General features: G+C 35.9%; 1 protein-coding gene across 1 annotated transcript in view; it reads left to right on the forward strand.

Annotated features, from left to right (window-relative positions):
* The window catches only part of LOC149807778 (glycine dehydrogenase (decarboxylating), mitochondrial-like), an 89,630-nt gene that overhangs the window by 9,701 nt on the left and 60,180 nt on the right, over positions 1–19,749 (forward strand). The window contains exons 4-9 of the mRNA XM_089970525.1: positions 564–728; positions 4,121–4,198; positions 8,574–8,721; positions 11,375–11,571; positions 16,473–16,569; positions 17,366–17,471. Coding sequence (XP_089826651.1) covers positions 564–728; positions 4,121–4,198; positions 8,574–8,721; positions 11,375–11,571; positions 16,473–16,569; positions 17,366–17,471 — 791 coding nt within the window. The remainder of the gene's footprint in view (positions 1–563; positions 729–4,120; positions 4,199–8,573; positions 8,722–11,374; positions 11,572–16,472; positions 16,570–17,365; positions 17,472–19,749) is intronic.

Raw genomic sequence — 19,749 nt, forward strand, 5'->3', positions numbered from 1 at the left:
TTGTACAAATTGAAAGTTGCCACACTTGCTGCTTGCAGTGAGCATTGGGAATTTGGTCGAATTTGAATTTTTCCACTCGTAAGGAAAATTCAGTACACAGGGGTGAGAAGTGTGAGATATCTGTAAAGGTGAGAGCATTTGATCACTCAGCTCCCAAGAAAGTGTGTTAAAGCTTTAGTCTGCCTTTTACAGTCAATGACCTTCATTAAGTTCACACTGAGATACACTATACATTGTTACAGGTTGAGAAAAGCTGTGATAAGTATGTTATGAAGAGTAGCGCCATGATGTAATGCTAAGAACTGTAGTTCAAATAGTCTTGACTGAAACTCAAGTGCATTTTCATCATGGCATAGGTGGGCCACTGTTTAAAATATGAAATATATTGCAATTTTACATTTAGTAAAACAAATTGTTTGTTAGATATTTTAATACAAATATTTTCATGGTATTGTATCAAAAGCTGCTTCCCAATAATTGACTAAACTTTACCTCCGTGGGCATTTCCTTAATAGTCTGGTCATGATAAATATGATATGAGCTTAGCTTTTTTTCTCTCTCAGGACAACCCAGTATACACCATATCAAGCCGAGCTGGCCCAGGGTCGATTGGAGAGTCTTATGAATTACCAGACGATGGTTTGTGATTTGACAGGAATGAAGGTTGCAAATGCATCTTTGCTGGATGAAGCTACAGCAGCTGCTGAAGCCATGGGACTGGCTTATAGGTTTGTTGACTAATTAGGGCATCATACAGTATTCTCCATTTCTGTGTGGCCTTCTGACCTATGGTCAGTGTGTCCCTGTATCTTTCTGTGTATAAGTTCATGGGAACCATGGTATCTGGGTGGTTAAGGCATTGGAATCATGACCAGGAGTGTGGTGGTTGGATTCTGACCATTGGATCAACCCAGCTTGGCTGCCATGTGTCTTTGGGTAAAGAATTTCACTCTGCTTGCATCAGCACACTGTACTATTTAAAGCTTTTCTGGGTGACAAAATGCACCCTCTCCCTGCCAAAAAACAACATTATTTCACACTTGTTATTGTCAACAATGCTTAGCTGAACCCCATACACATAAATATATGCCATATTAATATGCAGAGTGGAAAATGAAGTTTTTCAGTACTTGCCACATTTTGAGAGCAGTAGTATTTTAATCTTCCAAAATTGAAATTTGAATACAGGGGTCAAGCTAGACTTTAGGGAGAAGTGACTTCTCCTTTTGGACAGAACAGGGAGAAGTGAGAGCTCAACAGGGAGAAGGGGATGCGATGTAAGAAACGCAATATATATATATATATATATATATATATATATATATATATATATATATATATGTGTGTGTGTGTGTGTGTGTGTGTGTGTGCTCTCTTATTTGAATTATGCCCTCTACTTCCCAGTATTCATATTTTTGCAATTAACATTGAATTAAAGTAATACCTTATTTTTAGGTAGAAAATTTTCTGAGTTTATTTGGCCATATAATTCTAACAGAGAATAATAGAAACTTCATTGTAACAAATTTTAACTGGGTAACCAGATTACATTATTGTAATTGCAAGCTAGTAAAAATGCTTAATCAACACTCCTTAATATTTTTTTAAATACTTTCTAAACGTTCACAATAATTTCACTTAGAAAGATTTTTAAATCCATTTGAAACAACCTCTGTACCATGTAAATGAAAACAAATGCACATGTCATCAGATCATACTTTTCGTCCTAATTTCTTTGTTACAGATACAATATTGCCATTACAGTATTACCATAACTAGTCATACATAACGCACTAAAATGCATAAAACTACAGACATGGCTCCTTTGTAGTTGGTATATGAAATAAACCCTTCTTTCCAACCAAATCAACACAGACGTGTGTGCATCTATTTTTAGAAGCAGGGTTTTCGTAATGTAACCACTCACTCTATATAGCTTTGCTAAACAGTACTTTGATAGAAATGCAAATGAATGATTGATTTATTTGTCTACTTACTTGTAGTAATTGGTTAAATAGTATCTGCTTCACTGCTCTTTTCGGTATTTTTACAAATACGAGTCGGAAAACAACTTTGCCTTTACAATACTTCTCGCGAATTCCACAACGTAGCATACGTGTTTCTGACCTACATAATTGCATTTTTAAGTTAAATCGTAAACAACATAATACTTAGGACTTGCTTTCTATGAATGGTATATTTTTTCTGAATATATTTGCACTATTATTTACGAAAATAGACAATCTAATAAACCGGCACTCCCCATACACAGTGATGCCCATCATTATTTTCCTGTTACTGGTTCACTTACAGTTTGAAACTAATTTTATGACAAAATAGTGTACAAGAGGCAGTTAAAGTATCCAGATCACTGATTCTGTTCTTAAAATACAAATTGCTATTTACATACTTACATACTATTGTTAAAGTTTTGAAACTCAAGTTTTAATGTTTTGTATCATCAACAGATAACTTGTGGAAATCGGGTAGTGATGGTTGCCAACTTACCCAGGAAAGGGTTAATGGGGTCAGTCAGCTATCAAAACACATGCCTGTAAATATGCAAGAGTTTGTCAGCATAATTGATATCAAAACTAGGACTAGCTACTGATGGCTTGATGAATACATTTTGCTACAACACAACACTAGAACAAACATGGCTAAGGCAAGGGGCATCTAAAAAACTATGGTTAGTCTATGTACCTCAAAAAAAGATTATAGGGCGAAGTTGTTTTTGCTTTCCTAACAGATGATGGTGATGTTTATATTTTTTAGGTGACTTAGTCTCCCACTATGCCTATTAGTGTGACCCCTGAGTATCACTAACAGTAAAACTAGTTGATTTGTTTCAGCTATCAATTTACTAATTATAATTAGCAAAATGTTAGCTTGAGACCTGGTATGTGAATTACATAGTTTTTTTGCTTTGGAATGCACTGTTTTATAAAGTTAACACATAATTTTTGTTTCATTTTTGGTCAAGATTTCAATCTCCTGGCCACTTGTTTTAGAAACATCTGAGACTAAACCTAATTTTTGCAAAGCTGAAGCTTTTTGAATGCTACATAAATTGACCAAACTGCTTCACTTTTCGGAGTACAGTGCTGAAATTCTGACCAGAAGAAGTTTTATTCCCCTTGCTAGATGTTTCCTTTAGTTTTGTCTAGCACCACTGTCTCAAAATGACATTAATTATTAGGGCCCTTTATCTGTACAGGAGACCTCAATGGTAAGCACTTTTTCTGTCTTTCCATTTTACCTGTCAGCCCATCAATTCAGCCATGATGACTGTCTTAAGAAGATTGTTGTCACTACTCCCATTGAATCAGTGATCATTATAACATGGAGTTTTACTTAACTCTAAAGATGTCTACTTTGACCTGTATGAAAATGGTGCCAAACAGACATCCAATATGTGCACCACAGCACCTAATTTGAAAATCTTGTTTTCTTAATAAAAATGTTGGAAATGGTTTCAATACTCAACAGTTGAAAGGAAGAAATGGTCTTATTTTGGAAATTATTTTCATCCATCATAGCATCAGTCCCTTTAAGGGACTCTTGTTAATTTTTTGAAGCCAACTCTTTTATTCAGGTGATAGGCTGAATTGTCACCCCCGTTTATGGCATCAGATACATAGTAACAGTAGCCATGGTGATCATTCTTAATTTCAGTAAAATCATATCCTATGATCTCTAAATTCATAATACTTAATTTATATCAAACCATCAGTTGCTACCACCATCAATGAACAAGGCATATAGTCTTTAATGCTTTGACTTACCTGCATAGAGCTCTTTGAAGGTGTGAATTAATCTTGGCAAATGAGAAGCTTGCTGCATTACCTGAGTGATAAAATCATGCATAATGATGACTTAGTGGACTTACCTAATAGTTGGGACAAAGAGCACAAGATAGCAAATGATGTGGATGTATATTTTTGTGTACTTTTTATAGTGCATTACTGATTTTGATATGTGCACTTTAAAATGTAGGTTTTCTCTTGACTTTTGAGAAAATACTTATTAATAAATAATATTGTGTCCTGAAACTCAGAAATTGTTGATTTACATCAGCTTATTTAAATGTTTTCCTCCACATTTTTTTCTTTTTTTTCAGACACAACAAAAGAAGAAAATTTTACATTGACAGAAAATGCCATCCTCAGAGCATAGCAGTTGTGGAGACCAGAGCCAGGTATTCTAGTTTTGGGGTGGGTGTATTTGATGGTGTCCAAATGTTGAAGGAAGTCACCCTTCTAGCCAGATATTTTTACTTTTCACTATAACTATATTAAAAAAAAAGAGAACAACAAACACCATAGGTTCTTATCACTTTGGAAAGTAAATGTCTGATTAAAACAAGAGACACAGGAAGTAAACCAATTAAGCAATTTTTATTTTCAAGAAACCTGAATAGACTAGGTTTTAAGCATCTTTTTAAGAAATACTGTACTGTGGATACCAATAAAAAAATACTGTACACTACTGATACCAATAATAATACTGTATATTGTGGATATCAGTATTCGTTGTGGATACAAACAAGAAATACTGTACACTGAATACCAACAAGAAATACTGTACACTGTGAAATCAGTAAGAAATACTGTACACTGAATACCAACAAGAAATATCGTACACTGAATACACCACTCCCTCGATAACTCGCACACATCGGGGTCCAGAAACATCGACCGCACTATAAGTGAGGCGCGAGTTATCAAGGGACCTATAAAATAAGCCCAAAACCAGTAAAGTGATTGACGATATAACGGAGAAATAAGAAGGGGGGTAGGCAGATTATACTGTTGAATACTCACTTTATAATCGTTCTGAGATTAACTGTTAATAAACATCTCTTCATAACGGTGTACTTTATTATTTCCTCATAGGACAACATTAATATCAGGATAAATTACAGTATATTGAGGCGATCATCGAAAACATTATTCCACGTGGTTTCCGTTCGCTTAACATGTGTACCACTTCACACATTGTTTACTACATCACTAATTTTTATGTTGAATTGGATTCATTCTAGTTTTATTGTTTGATCCAAATTAGATGTTTTTTTAATATACAAAAGATCAACTCTTTTTGAGAAACAGTGTCGATCGAACGATAGATAGATAAATAGATTTGAATGTGATAGAAGTAAAATGGAAAAAAAACAAAAAAAACAAGGGTTAATCAGTACTAACATATTTAATTGGTCTACAAATTTAAAACAACGTAAATTAGAACAAGTTAATACTTGCCGTTTGTGCCACGCTTGACAAATATCAATTCACTTTTTGAAAAAATCAGTTATTTTGTGTGTGTGTGTGTGTGTGTTACTCCTTGGTTTCTCTGCCCCCGAGCAAAATCCCTCAGATTTGTCAACTGCACGAGCTTTACGTAGTCAACATTTTGGGTCTCCAGCCACCTTATGGCAATATCAAAATATTTGATTGCTTCCTGTGCAGAGGGGTGGGGGGGTGCAACATCTGCATCTGCATCACTTTCAACACTTGTGTTACTCCAGTTAGAATCGTCTTCTGCTGCAAATTTGTTCACTATAGAAATAATTATAGTTTCATCTGACATGTATTCAGCTGTGGGGCAATCATTATCAGCACAAATCCACTCCTCCATATCATCAAGAGAAACGCCCATCTCAGGACCATGAGTCTGTATGAATTTCTCCCAAACAGCCTCGGCATTAATGACATCAGTTTGACTGAAACATTCAAAGTCACTATCATCAACGTTGTCTCTGTTACTGTTTTGCTTTACGTCAAAGGCAGCTCCAAGACCCTTAATCCAGCACCCGAGGTCTCTTGTAATTGATTTTCTTTTTCATGCAACAAACACTTCCCCAAGTTGTTGATCAAAACAAAGCTGGCATGTACATGTAATTAGGTTCTCACAGAAGTACTCACGGGTTTCGATGTGACAGTCGATTGACTCTTTTCATGTTTTCAATGAACAGAATATGTTGTGATTATAATGTATACACTGAAATGGAATTAAAGGATTAGAACATGACTTTCACACAGGAAGACGTTTAATTGGTGTTTATTTCATTCTCTGTTGCCACCTGTTAGCATTACCAGAAATTTTCATTGATCGCTATTTCACCAGACTGTTTATTTACAGTATACTGACAACTATTTATCATAAAAACTTACATAATATATGATATCTTTAAACAGAGATCTCGCTAGGATTTTAAAACTGGGTCTTTCTGCCTCTGAATTCAATCACTAAATATCAGTACATTTTCTCACTCGGCCGCTAGTCAAAGCCTTTGAACTAGCCGCCTAGCTGTTGCATCATGTTCTTTTTTTTTTTTTTATGTACTCTTATAAAATGGCAACAGTACATCAAAGAGTCTTTCAGTCACTGAATTCTGTCATTGTAAATATCAGCACAGTTAACTAATCAACACATTTTCCCACAAAGCAGGTGGCTGAAACAGGACCGGCAAATCTTTGAATTTTCCCGCGCACCTATTACATGCGTATGAAGGACTCCCGCCTCAGTGACTTTCTGCATCTCAGATCAAAAATTGGCGTCCAAATACGCGTAATGAGGCGTTTTCGAGACCTCTGAAATTAATTCTTCTTTAGAACTTGCAAATTTCAAAATATGGATTATATTTTTACGGGCATTAATCACCATTTTCGATGATAAAACGAGCAATGTATCAAGGTTTAATTTATCAGTTCTTATCGTAATTTTGTCATGTTCAGCATATTTTAAAGATATTTTAAATACATTTTCTCTGGAAAAAAATTGGGAGCCAAGACGGACACCACGTTATAAGCGGGATCGCGAGTTATCCGGGCGCGAGTTATCGAGGGAGCGGTGTACCAGCAAGAAATACCGTAAACTGAATACCAACTAGAAATACTGTACACTGTGAATACCAACAAGAAATGATGTACACTGGATACCAGCAAGAAATGCTGTACATTGTGGATACCAAGAAGAAATATTGTTCACTGAATAACAATAAGAAATACCGTACACTGAATACCAACTGGAAACACTATACACTGAATGCCAACAAGAAATACTGTACACTGGATACCAACAAGAAATACCATACACTGAATACCAACAAGAAATACTGTACACTATGAATACCAACAAGAAATACCGTACATTGTGAATACCAACAAGAAATTCTGTATATTCATTTTTTGTGTGGATACCAGAAATTTTAGATGTCACTGTAGCTAATAAATAACTATCCAAAGAGCTGTAGTTAGTAGGTGCTTAGCTGGACTTGAGACTAAATGTTTGTGGGTTTTGAATTCTACCATTGGATGAGTTCTGATTGGCTGCATTTTACTCTCATTGCCTTGGCACTAAATAACCTACTTGTGTTGCTGTGCTATAATGCATCAAACTAAACCAGTAGTAAGCATAGTATGGCTCCTCCCTGTCATATGTTCCAATTGATATCTCATGCAACCTCCCCAAATTGTTATTTTAGAAAATAAAGATTTTCACATTATTATATATTATCCATGCAATGTATACATTAAATTGATTGGGTGAGAATTACTAATTCTCAATTCAAGTGCTTGATAACACTTAACATCATTATACTGGTTTTTCCATAGTATATGGTTTGATAAGTGTTTGTCAAGTGGAAGTTTCTTGTGAAAATGGAACAGATTTGAGTATTGGATAAAGCTGAAGTTCTCCAATCAATTAGACTGATTTAGATTTCAACTCTTGGATAAGCAGTACCATGTAGATAATTACAGAACAGTCAAATACTTTCAAATAAATGAAAGATTTATTTTACATGCCAAAATGGGCAATAATCAAAAGAGAATCAAGATACATACCTTGCAATTTTGTATACTTTTCTTTGCTTAGGCGAAAAAGGCTAGTATGTTACATGGTGACACATCTCCATAGTGGCACATGCAGTATCAGTAAGTGAGGACTCTTGATGTCAGTCAACTATGCATATCTTAGGCTTTGTCTATTTCATAGTTTTAGTATTTTAGACTAACACCCTTGATGAAGTGCTTCTTCCATATGAACTTGTGCAACGGCAAAGATAAAAAAAAAACTATTTTGCTTCTCTCCCTTTAATCTCATCATACACGTATGTACATTTCTTATTCTTTGCACATCTTTAATTCTGTTAAGGGTTGTTCCATTTAAAAATACATGGTACCCAGGGAAGGCAGTTTTAAAAAAATATATGCCAGGGTACTTTGACATCACCGAGTTCAAATTAAAATGATAAGAAATTTTTAAATTGCATCTATGGGCTAGTACCCCACTTTAAAAGTGACTTTCCTTGGTCCCATGTATGTTTTAATGGAACAGCCCTAAGTTGGTAGTTTATAAAGACCAATAATATTGCTTTTTAATACTGGGAGTCTTTTATGATACATATAGTCTTGTTTTCAAATACCTGTAACTAAAGCAAATAATCTTTAACAACAGAATCATGTTTGCTTTGAAATTAGTGATGAGGAGGAATAAAGCATTCATGAAATAAAAGACGTATGTCAGTGCTATTGAATATCGATGGTATCATGAAAGGTCTTAATTTTCAGTGCCCTTGGCATTGAGATACTGCGTGAGGACTGGCGGAAGATGAGTTTTACAGGTCGTGATGTCTCAGGTGTTATTATCCAGTACCCAGATACGGAGGGAAATATTGAAGATTTCTCAGCTCTTGTTGATGCTGCACATGCAAATGGAGTAAGTTAATGAGATAAGCTCCCAGTTTGATAAAACCTCTCAACTTGAATACATTTTCATCTCAAAATTGTGTCCATTCTTAACATTTTTATAATTGAAATTTAAGGTCAGTAACTTTGCCCATAATAACCAGGTTGTTTCAGAATGTAGGTTTTAATGCAGTTCTTCTAGATAACGTTTATTATAGACAAATGCATCCTGAAAATGGACCAAGTTCATAACTTGGTATTGAGACATTTTACAAAAGCAGAAATGGAAGATCAGGTACTAGAACATTCTAGAGTTATCTGAATTTCTGGGTTCATAGGGTCTTGATTGAACATTGTTATTCTTCATCTTCCTTCCATATTTTACTCTTGTTAGACATGCTAATATAATTTGAGGGTGGATAATAGCTTATAATGGTGTTTCATAGTTGACTTTTTTTGTAGCTGACTGTAATTGACTAGGTTTTCAGTCATATTTTTCTTTATGGATAATGTGCACATACTGTCATTTCACTTTTGATTTACAAGCACTTTTAAGATTATACATGTTATTAATCCTCTTTCAGATAGCTATTTTTGTGCCAAGGTGCCATTAAATACTAATGCATATATACAGAGAGACAGACAGTCAGATTAATTACAGATCATCATTGGAATGAATTTCTTGCAGTGTTTGCTGATATATCACTATCATTACAATTATAGCAGTTACTAAGACAAAAATACTGATGTGTGCTTTTTTAATTGTTTTTCTTTTAATTAAAATCAGCTTATTAGAGAAAGCTGCCCAGAATATTCATGACCTGATTTAAGACCTAATTATGCAAAGCAACAAATACATTAACCCTAGGAAGAGTTCTTACGATACAGATTCACCGTAAAAGTGGAAACTGCCAGAGGATCATGGATCTTGCATTTGTATGCTTCTGAGAAAATGATTCTTATCATTAGATTAATCAGGATATATTTCAGTTTGGAGTATTTAAACTTTTCCAGATATATCTGGAATTTATGTTTACATGATCTGGTCAATCAGACCTGGTTCAACATGAATGATTTTCTGGCATAAACTGTACTGAAACAGTACCATTTGAGCACAGTTGATTGTTTTCATGAAAATAATTTGTGTAGGAAGTATTTTAATATTTGTAATAGATTATGCAGGATAAGCATCACTCATGGTTCGATTAGTTAAACTGTTTATTGGAATACTTGTGAAAGAATTTGATTTTCTTTGGCTCCAGTTCTTCCCTCATATTCCAGGAAAGGTTCATACTTTACGAGCCCTGAATATGAACTACATTAACACATATAGCGGGGCCCCGAGTGGCCGAGTGGTCTAAAGTGCTCACCGTTCCAGATCACTGCCATCTCACCTCTGTCTGCGTGGGTTCGAGTCCAAGGCTCGGCTAGCGTGGGTATGTGGGAAAGCCTGCCAGTAGCTTCTCGTGGGTCGGTGGTTCTTCTCTGGGTTTTCCAGGGTTCTTCCTTCACCAGTTATACTGGCCGCCATGTATAGCCTATCTTGTGCTGAAAAATGGTGTTACACCCTACAACAACGACAACAACACATATAGCATACAACAGCCACATCCGATGTTTGTGTTAAAATTAGTAAAATCAGCACTTATTGCACAGCTAAAAAACATCATTCCATTATGATGTCATCAGTATGACAAATTCTTACGTGTGTCATAGTGCTGATAGCAATTTGGTGTAAAATTATTTTGTTGCAAGTTCTGTCTTTTATTAAGCATTGAAAACAAAAAAAATTATACAGTTTTACTTGTTACAGTTAACCAGTCCTGTGAAAGAAAACGATAAAGACAACAAAAATTCCTGAGACCTTGGAAAATCACTGTGATCACAATAATTGTTTATCTGTGTATATTAAAATAGTTCACTCACCAACATACCATTTTCTTTCTTTATTTGTTAAAACAAGTTTATTATCTTCATCCTGTTCAAATTCGTTGTATTTCTTATTGTTATTATTTTATGGACAATTATTGACAAGACTCTTGTTCCCATACTTTCCTGTTAAAGATTTTTACTTGAAAATAGATATTCAACTTAGAGTAGCACAAGAAAAAATGAAAACCAGCTTGTAAGTTTTTAAGTCATTTTTGGATTGCTTGGACTCAGAGCTTTGTTTCAAGATAATTTTAACAATTTAATATTTGACAAGTGTATATTCATAAGTGGTCTTGGAAGTTGTGGAAATGGTTGTTGCTTGATTTGTTGGTTTTAATGACAGTTGTAACATATCAAGCAAGATAAATGGGAGCCAAGTGCCTTTCCCAAGGACACACTGAGGCAGGCCTGGGTAGATGCTGTGACCCACCATGCCTTACATATCAGACAGGTGCTTGGAACTATGGCTTGATTATTTCACCATGCTAGACAAAACAAAGAAAAAAATTATAACAGTTTCAAAGATAATGAAACTTAAATTCTTGCACTCTTTAGATTTTATTGCTAGGATGAATTTAAAAGGAATCTATTCCTAATACTGGTTTTGCCCTTTAAAAAAAGTCTTGGAATGTTTTATACTGAATGAGACATGTGTCTTCACTGATAATCTCTCGAGCCATCATGCCTTGGAAGTTTTCTGTGGAAAGCTATAGTAAAATATATTTAGATGGCTTGAAATGTTTTCTTTTCAGACCCTGGTTATTTGTGCCACAGATCTGCTGGCTATGACAGTTATTCGACCACCTGGTGAGTTTGGGGTGGACATTGTAGTGGGCACAAGTCAGAGATTTGGAATACCCCTGGGTTATGGAGGACCACATGCAGGTTTTTTTGCAACCCTGGAACATTTTGCTCGCTTGATGCCTGGTAGGGTGATTGGTGTTACTAGGTAAGCCATCATCATCATTATCATAAATACCGAATATATTGATGAGTCTATGAATACTTTTGTTTTCCTGGAATGCATGCAGATACCAGTGTTAGGCTTACCATTGCACTATTCCAGCTGTTTTATGTGGAGATTACATATTTTCTTATTAAACCCAATGAGTGATAATGATGCATAGTAAAATGGATTTCATTTTATTCTTGCCATTCTAAAACTTAGTGGTCTTCATTTGAATTTCCCTGAACTAAAATAAGCAATGATCTTTTCACACATAAGCAAAGATTAAGATCAGTTCCTTTTCGCAGTAATATTTTCATTCACAGAATAGCAGCCATTATAGCTCATCAGAATTTGACACCAGTCTGATACTACTGTCAGCTGTGAAAACCTTTTTGATGCAAATTACTTTCACAAATGTAGCATCATGGCTCAGCCATGTGCTGGGGTGTAGATATATCATCACTTTTTGGTATTTTTGTGCAAATTGAAAATCTTAAACTTTCTTACTTGAACTAGTGACTGGCCTTAAAGATAGCCTATTGTTTTCAAAGAAACCAAGAATCATTCTGGGTTTTTTTGCTGGTATTAGCATCATATCTGAATACCATTTGAACTGAAGAGGTGGAGAAATTTAAATTAAAACTTGTGCTATTCTAAATACATGGCATTTATTAATTGATCTGGCAAAATGTGTAGTACATTTGTGCATACTGATCTCATTAGTATTTATCTTATTATATTTTGTTGTAAAATCCTTGACCCACTGATGTTAAAATTATGGGACTGCAGGTTTCTAAATTAGCATAGGTTGGTTATCACTACTCTTAAGCCATACAGACGATTCCCAAGAAGTGTTTACACACATTCATCCCAGGCTTTAGTTGGTCCTAAATGAAAAGGCTGCAGCTTGTATATCCAGTATAGCTGCCATAGAGGCCATTTTGAAAATCTTTTTTTAAATTACAGCTCATGAATGATTGGTCACATCATCACTACAGACTTTCTATCTTGTTTGTCCTAAGGCCTAAAAATTGTGTTTCCCACAGCACTGGTTTTAAAATTAGGATGGGCAGACTGTTTTTTAAAATAAAAAACATATATATTTAATGCAACATTTTTTTACCATGGGAGATAAAAGTGCTTGGGTGAAAATGAGAAACAGGGATGGTTGGTCGACTGGAAACAGATTGTTTTGGCCTAATTGAAAATAGTGCTAATCTGACATCCAATATGGCCACCATGACATACATATTGAATAATTTCTAACTGCTAAATAGAAGTCATATTGACATGGAGTTTTCACCAAAAACCATCTAATGATGTATAACTAGTTGGTCCTAAATGAAAATGGTGCCAATTTGACATCAAGTATGGCCACCATGGCAACCATCTTAATAATTTTATCAATATTCTTCTTGAATGGAAAGTCACGTTGACATAGGATATTTACCAAGATTTGTTTGAAGTCAAGTTGGTCCTAAATGAAAATGGTTCTGATTATGACCTTCATTTTGTATTCATTGGTGTCCATCTTGAAAATGGATGGATGGTCATATTGACATAGAATTTTCACTGAAAGACTTCTTATGATGTCCATTTGGTCCAAAATTAAAACAATGCAAATCTGACATTGAATATGGCAACCTTAGCAGTCATCTTAAAAATCTAATGGTTATCATGTCTAAATATAAGATCATTTTGACATGAGGATTTCACCAGAAGACTGGGGCCCCAAGTGGCTGAATGGTCTAAAGTGCTACTTGTTACAGATCACTGCCATCTCACTTCTATCCACGTGGGTTTGAGTCTTGGGCTTGGCCTGTGTGGGTACATGAGAAAGCTTGCCTTAAGTTTACCATGGGTCACTGGTTCTTTTGGGGATTTTCCTGGGTTCTTCCTTCACCAGTTAAACTGGCCACCATGTATAATCTATCTTGTGCTGAAAAATGACATTAAACCCCATAACAACAACAACACCAGAATTATTATGGTGTCTAATGAAAATGATGCCAATCTGATGTTCAGTTTGGCCACTATAGCCACTTGACAATCTTGTTATTGCTACTCCTGATTGAATGATGTTATTGGCATGGGCTTTTCACCAAAAGATAAGTTCTTCACCAGAAGACTTAATGTAATGTTGATCCTATTGAAGATGATGTTGATCCTATTGAAGATGATGCTGGTCTTTCATCTATTTTAGCCACTACAGAGACCATCCTGGTGATCTTTTTATTACTCAAGAATATCAGAGATGGCTAAAAAGCAGTTTAAAGGAAGAAATGGGTTTGTCTTGAATTCATGAAAATTATTTTGGTCAATTGAGTAATAGTCCCTATTTGGGACTCTTGTTCTAATACCAATGGGTCATTTTGAATCAAACAGCTGAAATCCTGGTCTGAATACTGCTGTGAATGTAACTTTATTGGTGTATTCATCTTAAGAAGTTGAAAGAGATGTTTATTAGGACACTGAGCTAATTTTTACTGTTCCACTGGCATTTTTGGATCATGTGCCAGGGAAAGCAGGCAAGATAGAACATTCAGTGACATTCTTTTGTTTCATATCCTCGTGCTATAATGCATTGCGATGAAGTTTTGCAGCATATAGGAATTACACTTTGATGGGCTCAGCATTTGATCAGTATATGTATCATAGACATTTATATGGGGACCTTTCTTTAGTTAACCTGGTTGTAAGTTTAAGTGATCTGTGGTGTGGTCTTGCATCCAGTACATATCATCTGTTGACACTGGTAATTCATATTGTTGGACTCATAATCAAAGAGTAACTGACTTAATACCCACCCAGGCCAGTCAAGGTCCACCGCCTTTGTGAGTCTTTGGCAAAAGCATTTAGCTCCCATTTCCTCTGCATGACATAGCGATAATGTGCTCAGAGTGACATTAAAATTAACAAAGCAAAACAAAACTGTCAACACATACAGACATTGATACTGGCTGTCGTAATTATTTCCATGACAGCCATTTATGGGCTTCTTTTTCCCATCTGCCTATGAACAGATGACAATGGCAAGTGTGACATAAAGCTGTCAATTCGCACCCGGATACTCGGGTACCCGCCTGTTGATGAAAATGGGCAACCAGGTACCTGTTAATAAAAAAAAGAAAACATGTTTCCAAGTTCAGATCAAAGATGTCAGACCAGTGGCACATTAGTGTATTTAAGACTACAGGCACATCAACACATTCAATATTGGAACTTGTTTGGAATGCCACTGGAATTCTGTGGGAACTTTATACATTTGGACTGGTGATAAATCTTTTAGGACTGTTTGGTATTTAATTCATATTACTGTACCTTTTTTAAAATATTCATCGATATTATTGGGAAATAAATTGTTCAATTTTTGCAATGCCTGCTGGTTTTAGCACTTTTCTGCTACTTAAAGACCATATAGTTGTACTACATGCGATGCCAGCCTTTTCTGGTACCTGTTGGGTGGAGGGAATCTTCAACACTTCCCTGCCCCTGATGACCTATGACTCTTGCTCAAAATATACACTCATCTCATGAAAAATCAAGTCATATTTCTTCACTGCACAGCCCTGTCAGAATCTCCAGCCCTTTCCAAGATCTTAATTCCCTCAGTGACCACTGTTGGCCACCAAGTTCAACATGCATATCCCACAATAATTCTCCAGCTCAGTTTGGGAGGTAGACCTTACAGACTGATAACCTTTCTGATTAATCATCTGCTCTCCTTTGTATAGTAGAAAGCAAAGGAAACCAAGTGAGAACTAATTGCACCCCAGATGCAGGAAACGTGGATCTGCTACCTCCGTAGCTTAATGGCAGACGTTTCCCAGACAGTCCTGCCTTCTTTTCACCTTTATGAAACACAGGCAGATTGTCTGTGTGAATGGGTGGGCATTGAAACCAGGCCCGTATCAAATAAGTGGTCAGAATAGCTTGGGCAAGGAGACCTACCATGATAAAAATTTATAAGAGAAATTGCAAGTTTTCTCACAGTGGTGTGAGCAGAGACAAATATCTCCCTTAAAAGCCTTGGTACCATAAATAGTTAACTTCCTTCCATGGATTTTTTATTAGAAGCAGCTAGCCTCAGTCACAATTATTTGCCACCATTACATGGCCTCACATGTGTTTCACTGTTATAGAAGTTGGGACATAGGCCAAAGAAAATCCTATTAGCCAATTTCAGTTTGCCATGCCATAAAACTAATATGGATTCAGAGGTGGTTGAACAAAGCACCATTGAAATCAACATTAGAGCCTTTCTGACTCGTCTAGTTAAAGCAGGCAGAATCAGTGAGATCGATGCCTTATTGGTTAATCTGGACTACCTGTGGTTCTGCCATGATGGTTTGGTTCTTTCATGATGGCATTTGCTTAATTGCTGAGAGCAGGGAAATCAGTCGTTTGTCATAAAACAAGTTTCTTCTTTGGATCATTCCTTCAAGATCAGTTAACAGGATCCCTTGAGTGAGGGCACTGAAGTGGTATCTAATGCAGACTCTGCTAATAATAAGAGGGAGATCTCACTTGTTTTATCACTCAAAGAAGGAAGGGGTGATATTTCTCGTAAGATATTTTTCCTTGACCTGTTTGGTTAACTGCTTAGCCTTCCAGGAACTAAGTGACCAGATGAATTTCTTGCATGTCTCAGCATACAAATTTCAATCCAAGACACCCACATTATTACTGCGACATATGCCTCCTAAACCAGTGTATGCCAGGTGAGCAACACCAAGTTCTTTTGAACATCTTGTTTATATTTCACAATTAAGACAGACATAACATAATGTTTTACTGAATTTTGTAAGGCAGCGTGAAACTTGTCAGCTTTGCTTATACATAAAAGTTTCATCAGATCTCTGGTACTTGAAAGATTAAACACAATTGTCTCCCTTTTGTAGAGATGCCAGTGGGCAGTCAGCCTTTCGCCTTGCCCTCCAGACCCGTGAACAGCACATCCGCAGAGATAAAGCAACAAGCAACATCTGTACTGCTCAGGTTTGTGTGTCTGTTTAATGCATGTTTATATATTATGTGCATCAGTTTTCCTTGCTATGTTTTCTTTACAGTTCTTCAAAAAATCTCAACCCCCACTACATAATTTGGTTCAAAGTATTGATTCTCTGAGCAGTCTTTTTATGCAAATATGGAGTGTCAGAACTCTATTCATTTATTAAACTCTTTAGTTCACTAAACATGCTGTTGCAGTTAATTGAAGCAACTGTATGATAACAAATCAGGTTTTGTGATAAACATTTTGAGAGTGAAATAAGCAATGGGATTTAAGATGACTGTGTGAATTATTAGAAATGAAGAATGCATCTATTGTGATCTTGCAGATTACATTTCCAGCAGACTAGGGTTGGTCCATATGAAAGTGTTGGAGGTTGCCTGATTGGAAGATCATCTACACTAGAAGTAAAACACATGCATACTCTGCAAGGTTCTTCAAAAATGTTGGTTTCATAACAGGACTAGTGATAGACATATGTCACAGTAAATATGTTTGAGTTTGTGTGTGTGTGTGTGTGTGTGTGTCTTTAGAGATAGAGCATGTTGTTCAGTCCTTCAAAAGGGTTGTGCATGTTCCACATCCAGTTGTATATAGACATCTTTGTCAGTTATATATGCTTATTAAATTTCAGTCTCATTAATTTATTTATATTATAGAATCCTTTTGGGCTATTTTTGTATGATGGCTAAATGGATGCAAGATAAATGAGACTTCACTGTATTTATGGGTTGAAATTAGGATATACTGAAATCACTATTCTTTCTTCATGTTCAATTTCAGGCTTTGTTAGCCAATATGGCAGCCATGTATGCAGTTTACCATGGCTCCGATGGACTGAAACATATAGGCAAGAGGGTTCATAACTCCACCTTGATACTAGCAGAGGGTGAGTTTGTTAGCAGAATAGGGTTTTGCTTAGAGAGCAGGCAAGTAGATTTTGATCTGGACCTAAATTGGTGCCCACCGCTCCAGTGGCCTAGTGGTTAGAGCATCCACCTTGGATGTGGGAGGTCGTGGATTTGATCCCTAGCTGAGTCATACCAAAGACTTACAAAAATAGTACTTACAGCTGCCTCACTTGGCGCTCAGCATTAAGAGGTTAGTTTTAGACTGGTCGACCTGGTGTCATGATAATGTGACTGGGTGGGACATCATGCTACATGTCTGCGGTATGATGTCCCAGTGCCAGACGTAACAATAAACTGCCACATTGCAGACATTGTAATGATATGACTGAAAAATTGTTAAAGCTGCGTTAAAAATCCCAATCACACACACAAATTGGTACAAATCCAGTGGACCCAAAGCAGTGGATTGATGATTTTCTCCAGAGTCCATGACTTAAAGTCTGTCCATCTGTACAGCATCAAGACTGATGCAGTTGTAGTTTGTACTTAGGTCAATTTCTAAAATACTGTTGCTTGTAGAGTCACATGACTTAAGGAGTTTTGACTTAAAATAAGGAGTAATTTCATTGACCCAATTTCTAGATTAAAAAATGCATATCATCTCATCAAATCGATCCTTTCACAGTAACTTGGTGCCTTTCATACTGTCTTTATATTTAGCACAAGCATTTTTAGCCTTTGTTAGTAAATCATTGTTTGTGTTGCATTTGTGAAGTCCTCATCACTGTTTATCTCAGCACATAGGAGCTGATGTATCATTACTGGATCCAGTTTTCTCTTGAGGCAGCCTGAATATTCCACAGAATAGAAAATATCCTTTTCAGTGTCTGCGTTGGAATAGAGCAATGTTTGTACAACTCGACTGAGTCCACCAAGAAGTTTAAATTGTTTCCTGCTTGTGGGTAGATTCTGGTTGCTGACTGCCTCCCAGAACTACTCAGAATTGGTGCTGTCTGGGTCAGATTTGGGAAATTCTTCTTAAAATCAACTTTACTGGATTGGCAAAATGCATATTCATGTCCTTTAAACTTATTTTGACCACTGAAGTTCCTCTTTCCATCCATTATTGAGTTTCATGTGATTATTCAGTTATTTAGATTTTGGTGTTTTAGTATTGGAAGATAACACATGCTTAGATATCTCGACAACTTGAAATACTGAAGGCAGACAGATTTATTTTGTGCCACTTGAGCTGTTTAGCAATGGCTAATCCAACCATAATCTCTTAACATCTTTTAATTGCTTTCAAATTGCTCCTGTTCACAAGAAGTGCAGTCAATCTTGACAAACTTTAAACAATGATGCCAGTCTGACCGAGCTGAAATAATTCAAATAATGTTAATTGTTGATACTGCTTGAACTCTTTAGTAATCCAGTCATAATTTATTAATGTCTTTAATCCTTATTCGAGTTACTACTGATCATGCATAATATAATCCATTGTTTTGTCAAATTACCAATTAGTGTCATGCAATCGAAAGTGTCATGTTCATGTAAACCAGTTCACAGTCTTGTAATTACCATGAATGTATTTCATTGAAAGCATGGTATAAAAAGAAAAATGAAAACATTTCTGTTCTGGAATTTTGTAATAATTTTGAGTACACAGGAGATTTCATTGGGTGATGGGAGAGGTGGGGTGGACAGAAGATATCGAGGGAAAACGATTATGGATGGGAGGTTCATATGTATGCTGTTATGATTATGCACAGTTGGCAAGAATATAAATCTAATACAGACATGTATAAATGCATAATTATTATATGCTCATTTTGTTCTTGGTTAACTCTATATTGTCAGAATCATGCAGTATTTTACAATATTGAACTCACGTGTGCCCAATAGTGTATTAGGAACTACTTTGTAAACAAATCATATACACTCTCATAGTAGAGTCTTTATGTTTTGGTTGTTTAAATTTGTTTCTGAATGAACTAATTTAAAAGCAGATGTTTTGTGGACTGCCACATACCAGCTGCTTTTGGCACATTCCGCGTTAACTTTTTTGATACAGTGCTTCAGATTTAGGCTACCTATGTGTGCCAGACAGGTTCCTTACAAATAACATGAAAGTGACAAGGCATAAACTGTTTTCTTTAGCTAGTAATAAGAATGGCAAAAAATGTACTTTCTTAGTTCTGCAAATCCGAATTACATGAGGCATGTCATGAGTTCTCAAGCTTGATTGCACATTTTGAAATTGTACTGTAATTTTGACTATATTCCTAGTGCAGTTACATCCTCCTTACTGCACTC

Source organism: Sinohyriopsis cumingii, chromosome 1 (genome assembly GCF_028554795.1).
Source record: "Sinohyriopsis cumingii isolate HCF-2022 chromosome 1, ASM2855479v2, whole genome shotgun sequence".
Taxonomy (NCBI): domain Eukaryota; kingdom Metazoa; phylum Mollusca; class Bivalvia; order Unionida; family Unionidae; genus Sinohyriopsis; species Sinohyriopsis cumingii.